At 52.1% G+C, this 8,188-nt stretch overlaps 1 protein-coding gene across 1 annotated transcript; it reads right to left on the reverse strand.

Annotated features, from left to right (window-relative positions):
• Positions 1 to 2,614: 2,614 nt before the first annotated feature.
• On the reverse strand, positions 2,615 to 8,188 carry PTCRA (pre T cell antigen receptor alpha). The gene is made up of 5 exons (XM_032410105.1): positions 8,131 to 8,188; positions 5,202 to 5,234; positions 4,511 to 4,831; positions 3,587 to 3,631; positions 2,615 to 2,925 (listed from the first exon to the last, which is right to left on the reverse strand). Exons 1-5 carry the CDS (start codon positions 8,186 to 8,188, stop codon positions 2,615 to 2,617), a joined length of 768 nt encoding a protein of 255 aa, XP_032265996.1.

An 8,188-nucleotide genomic window follows, 5' to 3' on the forward strand; every position in this document is an offset into this window, starting at 1 on the left:
GGGAGGAGGTGCGGAAGGCCGTCTTCTCGGCCTTCTCCGCCTCCTTGCACGTCACTTCCTTGCTGGGGTCGTAATGCAGCAAACCCTTATTGAGCACCTGTTTTTAAATTTTGTTATTATTATCGTTGTTGTTATCGTTGTAATTGCTAATCACTAGTAGGCGCTGTGGGTGAGACCTTGGCGACTCAAACAGTCCCCAGCCTTCAAACAACTTTCTTAGTGCCAAGTAATCCTAGATTGGGCCCCTGAGAACCAGAACAAATCACCTCCTCTCTGAGCCTCGGTTTTTCTTTCCTTCCTTCCTTCCTTCCTTCCTTCCTTCCTTCCTTCCTTCCTTTCCTTCCTTTCCTTCCTTTCCTTGCTTTCCTTCCTTTCCTTCCTTTCCTTCCTTCCCTTTTCTGCCCTATTACTGATTTCTTTGGATTCTGAGCTCCCACAAAGTAGGGATTTGGCTATGAACGATTGTATTTCCCTTCCACCTCCCCAGCAATACAGGGTGCCTGGTACAAGGAGATGATCAATGGGACCCCCATCTGCTGTGTCATCAAGAGGAAGACTTTCTGGGTCTTTGGGGCTGCTTCAGACTGCCCCTGAGCTCAGTGTCCTATGGACACACACACCCCAAGTTTGCTTTCCTGGGAAGTTGTCTGCACTTTTGTCCCCAAGGCCCTGTTCCCCAGTGCCTTATGTTTCCTTCCTGGAGGTTGGATATTTATGCTATTTTATGAAGACTTCGGGAGGGCTGATGCTCAGCCTTTTGACTTATTATTTCTTGATCTTAGCTTCTTGCTCAAAACAATTGTGCCAATGACAAGGCACTTTGGATATGCAGGGGTTGTGGTATGTAGAATTCTATAGTGCACAGGATCAGGACACCCTTCTGAGGGCCTCCATCTTCTATAGGCTTCATAAGACTTGGGGAGACTCAGAGCCTGGCCAAAGCCCTTGATTTACCTAGGCCCAGGAATCCTCCTGGGAGATAACTTGCAGCCAACCACAGGAGGGACTGAGCCTGGGGCAGGGCAGGATTGGGGAATTGGAACATGAGGAGGAGGGATGTTGAAGCTAAAGGAAACTCTGCTTCCAGAATGACTAAAAGGACCTCTGAGAGGACATTCACTGAGGCACAAATTAGTTTCGCAGGAGCTCTAGACTCAGCATCTGGGCTGAGGGCTGGGAAGAGACAGTGGCCAGAGAAAATCTGAGGTTATGGCTGGACATGCCTGCACCCCAACCCAGCCTGTCCTTCCCTCAGTCTGTGTGCTGGGGAAGGAGCAGGCCATGTGGGGATGGTGGTCTGATTCACCCCCAGGAGTTGTGGGATGCCCCTCCTTGAAGAATCTAAAAAGAGGCAGGAGCATCTCCTGATCGGCTAGTGAGAGATGGCCGTGGAGAAGACAGGGAGGGTTTTCATGGAACAGCAGCTGAGAGGGCACAGAGGCTCAGGGCAGCTGGAGATGGCATTACCACCATGAGCGGGTGGGATGTTAGAGCATAGTTTGCTAACACCACCTTGGGGGAAGGAGACTAAGGTAGCACCACTGGTCCAGCAGACTGTCCTGTGCTGCCCAGGGGACACCTGGATTCACATGAAAGCACCCGAGATTCGGGGGGTGATTACTGGAGAGAGGAACTCCTGGAAAGGCTGGATCTCCTGCCAATGCTGGAGAAACGGGCCACACACTCTACTGTGGGGGACTTATATACTATCAGCACAAGAGCTCTCTTTAGGAAACAAAAGAGGGGCGCCTGGGTGGCTCAGTCGGTTAAGCATCTGCCTTCGGCTCAGGTCATGATCCAGGGGTCCTGGGATTGAGCCCCACATCAAGCTCCCTGCTCCATGGGAAGCCTGCTTCTCCCTCTCCCTCTGCCTGCCGCTCCCCCTGCTTGTGTGCTCTCTCTCTCTGTCAAATAAATAAATAAAATCTTAAAAAAAAAAAAAAAGAAACAAAACAAAAAATCTCTTTAGTGCCTGGTTCAGGGTTGATGCTCAATGAATATTTGTTAAATGAATAATGACCCCTAATTGCTTAATAAGGTGTAAGTTTGGAATTAACATCCATACTCTTGGCATTGTACATGATCCTGTTACCCTGGGATCCTGGCCCCCGTTCATTTCTGTCAAGTCTGTACAAAGCTTCACATCGGGCCCAGCACCCCACCTTCCTGGCTTCCAGGGCTCCTCATCCTGACCTCTCCCAGAAGCTGGGCCAAGGTGAGGAGCCGGGGGGGGGGGGGGGGGGCTCTTCTCATGCCTGGCTGTGGGAGAGGGAGACAGACGTAGGACAGCGTCCTCCCCAAACTCCAGGATCACTCTGCAGTTCCGAGTCTCACCAACAGGAACCTCTTCCTCAAGGGAGCCCTCCAGGATTTCTGCCTTTTCAAAATCTGCCAAATTCCCTCCTCCCAGGGCAGACATGAATTCAAATGTTTCATTTGCGTCATTTAAGTTCTCCTTTAATTGTTCTCAGTTCTCTGCACCTCAAATGTCCCAGTACCCGTGGCACACCACCCTCCTCCCTCAGAAGGCCTCAGTCCGAGGCGGGAGACAGAGCCCAGCACCAGAAACTTCCATCTGCGGGAGGAGGCAGGTCACACACAAATACCGCAAGGCTTAAGGAAGGAATACGGGGGGGCTCATGAGCACCAGGCCCAAGCTCGGTGGGTAGAGAGCGTCCCCTCCTCCCAGACTGGGCTCCGGGGCTCCGGGCCTGCGGCCCCCCCGGCTCGGCGGCCAAGCCGGGCGGCGGGGGCTGCGGGAGCCGGCGGTGGGGCTGCGGGCCCGTGCGGGGCGCGGGAGTCCGGGGTCCCCCCGCGCGCAAGGCGCGGCGCGGAGCCGGCTGCAGGTCAGGAGCACGTCCAACAGCAGCAGCTTGAAGAGCAGCAGCCGCAGCGCCCCCAGCCGCAGCGCCTGGCCCCGCATCCCTGCGAGAGGGAGACGAGCCGTCAGGGGCGTGGAGGCCGGCTTCAACCCCTCCCGCCCGAGAAGGTTCTCGGGGGAGTAGGGGCCTTGTCCTCCGCCCGCGCAGGTCCTCCTCCCCGCCGTGCCCCGGAGCCGAGGGAAGTCCTCCCTGGTGTCTAACCTCAGCTCTACCTGATAGTAATAACACATACCTTCCTAGCCTTCATTTTATTTTATTCCCCCCAAACCAGGGGGGTGCAGGCCAAGCAGAAAGTAGCATCTGACGCAGAGAGTAACCAGCCCCATATTCTCTGCGTGGTGAGGAAGTAGAACCCGACTAGGACTCTCTCCGGTGGGTGGTGGGACTGTCCACCACCCAGACAGTCTCCCAAGGCTCTGACGTTGACACCATCCATCTGGGCTGCCCAAGGAGAGCTTCATGGAACCTTCTGTTAGCTGTCACCTATACTTTTCAACTAGTGTCCAGGAATTAGTCTGGGGTCAGAGGATCCACTCTCATTTATCCGTGGGTAGACTGAAGTCCAGGCTTGTCAGTGCCCCTACCCAGCAAGGCAGCCTCTTCAGGGAACACCCACCAAGGCCCCCCACCCCAACAAACACACGCCAGTGGGACCATCAGGCCAGACCCAAACGGGGCTCAAGATCCCGGTCCCCAGTACTCACCCCTGAGACGCTCCCAGAGGCAGGTCCTGGCTGAGGAAGCCTCTCCTGCAGCCAAGGAGAAGGGAATGAGTCTTTCAGGATGGGCTCTGCGCTCCACCCAAGCTCTGCGCCCCAGGCCTGGCACGGGGCAGCTGTGCATGGCAAGTTGCAGAAATGGACAAACAAACCAGCAGCAGGAAACATGAGCCCATTTGCTACGATTCCTCTCAGGGACTCAGATCTTTCTCAGTCCCCACTGTCCACTATTCTGTGCCCCTGGGGAGGCTGAGGTCTCTCGGCACTTTTAGACGAGGACTTGGATTTTCTTAGCAGCCTTCTTTGAAAGACAGGGCATTTATTCAACAAACATTCCCATTTGGAAGATGCCAAAGCTACCATAATCCAAAAACAGGAGGTAAGTCATCTAGTAATAATAATAGCTGGCTTTGGACGTGTCCCCTAAACATCTCTGTGCCTGTAAATTTGGGAAAATAATATGACCTCCTTCATGAATGTAAGGTGTCTCGAACAATGCCCGGCACAGTGTGAACAATAAGTAGATGATAACATTTTGTTATTTGATTGTCATTTGGTTCATCCTACCATAGCTAGGGTGATATAGATATTAACCTTAGGTACATAAATCTAGATATCAACCCTAGGTAATAGGAGGGAGGCGGTGTTATTACCTTTTGGAAGTCATGCATCAGAGCCTGGATTTGAAGGAGATATTTGAAGGCTGGATATTTGAAGGAGTTGCAAATCCAGGACTCAAGGCCCTGAGGCCACCCTGCTGTGAGCCCAGGCATCACCTCATTCAGATGGTTGGCATAGGGACACCCTCCATGCCCCCAGGGGAGCCTGCCCTGTCTCCCACCATAGGCTGTTTCCAGAGTGTGTGGGAGGGGCAGGGAGCATCCACAGGGGCCCAGGCTCCGTCCCCACCTGACAGCTGTAGGGGCCGTGTGCTCTGGCTGCGGTCGCCGGCCTCAGGCCCAGTGTGGCAGACCAAGTTTTCCCAGGATGCCAGCTGATCAGAGGGCAGAGAGAGCTGAGCCAAGCTAGTCCAGGTGCCGTCAGCCTCTGGGGAAGGGCCGTAGGTGAAGGCGTCCAGTGAGCTGCCATTGCCCGCTGAGAACCAGATGGGGCTCTCAAGGCCAGGGGGGGCGACATCGAGGACGAGGCAGACCACCAGCGTCTGCTGCTTCCCATCCACCAGCAGCGTGATTGGTGGGGCCAGAGAGGGGAAGGGTGTGCCGCCCCGACCTGTAAGAGAGCACGCACCTGTAGGGGCTGGATCTGCCCCTGCCAGCGTCTCGTAATAGGCTTCTGTCCTTCCATCTGGGTTTGCTTCCACTGTCCATCTATCTCTCCTTCCACCCACTCATCCATCCTCTCTCTTTGCATTTGCCCATCTATTCATCCATCTTTTCCCCAGCAACCGTCCTTCTGACATCTATTCTTTCTACCTTCCATCTGTATGTCTGTCCATGCTTCCGTCCCTCACCCATCTATCCTGTCTGAACCTATCTGTGCCAGGAACTGGGGATAAAACACTGATGTGGACTGCCCCTGCCCTCAGGGAACTCAGTCCCATGGGAAAGATAGCAGATGCATAAACAAATTCTTACACTACCTTGTTGTGCCAACCTCAGGAGGGTGGTTACCGCTGGGGAGGAAGGGAAGGAAATAAGATCTGGAATGAAATCAAAGAGGGCTTTGAATGTATCTGTGACTTTTTGTTTCTTTTATCCGATTCAAATATGGCAAAATTGAAACCATTTGTTAATCTGAGTGGAACATGAATAGGTGTTTATTGCATCATTGTCAGTTCTTTTTTGTAGGTCTGTAGCATTTTTTTAAAAGATTTTATTTATTTATTTGACAGAGAGAGAGAGATAGTGAGAGCAAGAGCACAAGCAGGGGGAGTGGGAGAGGCCCGCGGAGCAGGGAGCCCTATGTGGGGCTTGATCCCAGACCCTGGGATCATGACCTGAGCTGAAGGCAGATGCCCAACAACTGAGCCACCCAGGCACCCCTTTAAGATTTTATTTTTAAGTAATCTCTACACTCGGGGCTCCTGGGTGGCTTAGTTGTTAAGCGTCTGCCTTTGGCTCGGTCATGATCCCGGGGTCCCGGGATCGAGCCCTACATCGGGCTCCCCCCTTGGCAGGAAGCCTGCTTCTCCCTCTCTCACTCCCCCTGCTTCTGTTCCCTCTCTGTCAAATAAGTAAATAAAATCTTAAAAAAAAAAAGTAATCTCTACACTCAATGTGGGGCTCCAACTCACAACCCCGAGACCAAGAGTCCCATGCTGTACTGACTGAGCCAGCCAGGTACCCCTAAAGTATTTTTTAAAGAGCTTTGTTCAGATATAATTTATATACTATACAATTCACCCATTTCGAGTGTATGTCTGTATTATTTCATAGTTAAAAAAATAAAAATAAATCACATGGGTACTACAAACATCTGCCCTGTATTTTCCAAGATAGTCCTGATTTTCCACAATCTTATTCTTTTTTAGTAAAGATGACAAAATATATAATAACAAAGATGTTACTCTTGAATAGTTGGATATTTTTTCATATAAATAAAATCTCAGAGATTAAAACCCATAGACAGAGGCACCCGGGTGGCACAGTTAGGTTAAGTGTCCGACACGGTTTTGGTTCAGGTCATGACATTGGGGTCATGAGATTGAGCCCGGGTCAGCTCTGCGCTCAGGGTGGAGTCCGCTTGAGGTTTTCTCTCCTTCTCCCTCTGTCCCTCCGCCCACTCTCTCAAATAAATAAATAAAATCTTCAAAAACAAAAACAAAAACAAAAATCCCACAGACAAATTCACACCTTGAGTTAAATGCAGCCAGGCTAAAGAAATACCCCAGGGTGGGGCTCATAGGTGGCTCAGTCGGTTAAGTGGCTGCCTTCAGCTCAGGTCATGATCTCAGGGTCCTGGGATGGAGCCCCAGTCGGGCTCCCTGCTCAGGAGGAGTCTGCTTCTCCCTCTCCCTCTGCATCTCCCCCCAGCTTGTGCGCTCTCTTGCTCTCTTTCTCTCTCAAATAAATAAATAAAATCTTAAAAAAAAGAAAAGAAAAGAAATACCCCAGGGTGCAGGAAAGGACACCAGAGGATCTTACGGGGAGGTCGGAGGGGAGTGCTCAGGAAAGGTTTCTTGAAGGTCAAAGAACAGATCTAGAAGCCTGTGGATGGTAAGTAGCCTACTCAGGATTTGAACTTGGCTCTCTGATTCCTGCTCTCATAGACCACCCCACTTGGAAGGATGACATCAAGCCTGGGACATGGTCTCAGACCGAGCTGGTCGAATTCCTGACTTGTCTGCTTAATTTACTGAGTCTTAATTGCTGCATCAATATAATGAGGTTAATAACACCAGTCCAGTAAAATTGTTGTGAAGAATAAAGATCATGAATGTCAAACACCTTGGTAGATAAGTATTATTATCAATACTAATTTTAGGGTCACCTGGGTGGCTCAGTCGGTTAAGCGTCTGCCTTCTGCTCGGGTCATGATCCCAGGGTCCTGGGATCGAGCCCCGTGTCGGGCTCCCTGCTCAGTGGGGAGACTGCTTCTCCCTCTCCTCCCTGCTTGTACTCTCTTACTGTCTCTCCTTCTCTCTCTCTCAAATAAATAAAATCTTTAAAAAAAAAATACTAATTTTAATAAGACAGGGCAAACGAAGGGGATAGAGAAAGATGAGAGTGAGCTCCAGGACCCTTGACCTCCTGAACCTCTTCAGTTGAGACAGATAGAGACACTCCCCAGGTTGAGTTTAGCATGTGCCTCCTCCATGAAGCTGCCCAGGATTGCTCCTCCTCACCCTGGCTACTTCCTTCTCAGAGCTCGGACCTCTTGCCATGAGCTCTCCCTGCCCCACATGGATGTGGTTTGTCTCCCTAGCAAGGGAGAGCTTGTGACAATACTGGGGGCCAGTTTTAGATCAAAAAGATGACCTTCCCCCACCACATACATGCAAACATGCACATGCTTCTAGTTGGAGCTGGAATTCCCTCCTCTAAATACAAGTCCTGTGACTCCATCCTTGATCCTTGAAGGACTGAGGGTAACACCCTTGGGAAATCACGGGGACCTTGCGGCCTCCCCTGAAGGGGAGCAAGGGGTGAACATGAGGCATTCTGAGCCCTATTGGAATAGGGCAATCTGAGGGCAGGAGGCCGGGACAGGAAGGACAGGAGAGGACCTCACAATGCTGCCAGTGTCCCCGCTCGGGCTACCCCATCTCCACCTTCCCTGGACATCTATCGGCTTGCTCTTAGTTCTCTGTACCTCCAAGAGGTGACTGCCCTACCTACCAACACTGCAGACTCCAGGGAGCGGGACTCGGGGCCCCAGAGTGAGGGAGCTGGAAGGCAGATATGATAGGGAAGGAAATGGTGGGCTTTTGGTGAGACCCTCCCCAGGGACCCCAAAGAGCTCTCTCCTGCCTTCCCCGCATCCCACCCCTACCCAGAGAGGACCAGAGCTAGGGAGTGGGCTTGGGCCAACTAATGGGGCACAGAGAGGGAGGCAGGGAGGGGGCTCACCTGTGGGCAGGGCCGGACACCCAAGGGCCAGGAGAAGGAGCAGCCAAGTCCCAGCCAT

The sequence above is a fragment of the Phoca vitulina genome, unplaced genomic scaffold (genome assembly GCF_004348235.1).
Source record: "Phoca vitulina isolate PV1807 unplaced genomic scaffold, GSC_HSeal_1.0 scaffold11, whole genome shotgun sequence".
Classification (NCBI taxonomy): Eukaryota; Metazoa; Chordata; class Mammalia; order Carnivora; family Phocidae; genus Phoca; species Phoca vitulina.

What these genes read in the sequence shown, in the direction of transcription:
- PTCRA (XM_032410105.1), bottom strand. Translation starts at nt 8,188, where the DNA reads ATGGCTGGGACTTGGCTGCTCCTTCTCCTGGCCCTTGGGTGTCCGGCC. An exon ending in GTGTCCGGCCCTGCCCACAG is followed by an intron (nt 5,235 to 8,130) that starts GTGAGCCCCCTC and finishes CTTCCTCCCCAG; the next exon opens with CGGTAACCACCCTCCTGAGG. An exon ending in CCTGAGGTTGGCACAACAAG is followed by an intron (nt 4,832 to 5,201) that starts GTAGTGTAAGAA and finishes GCTCTCTTACAG; the next exon opens with GTCGGGGCGGCACACCCTTC.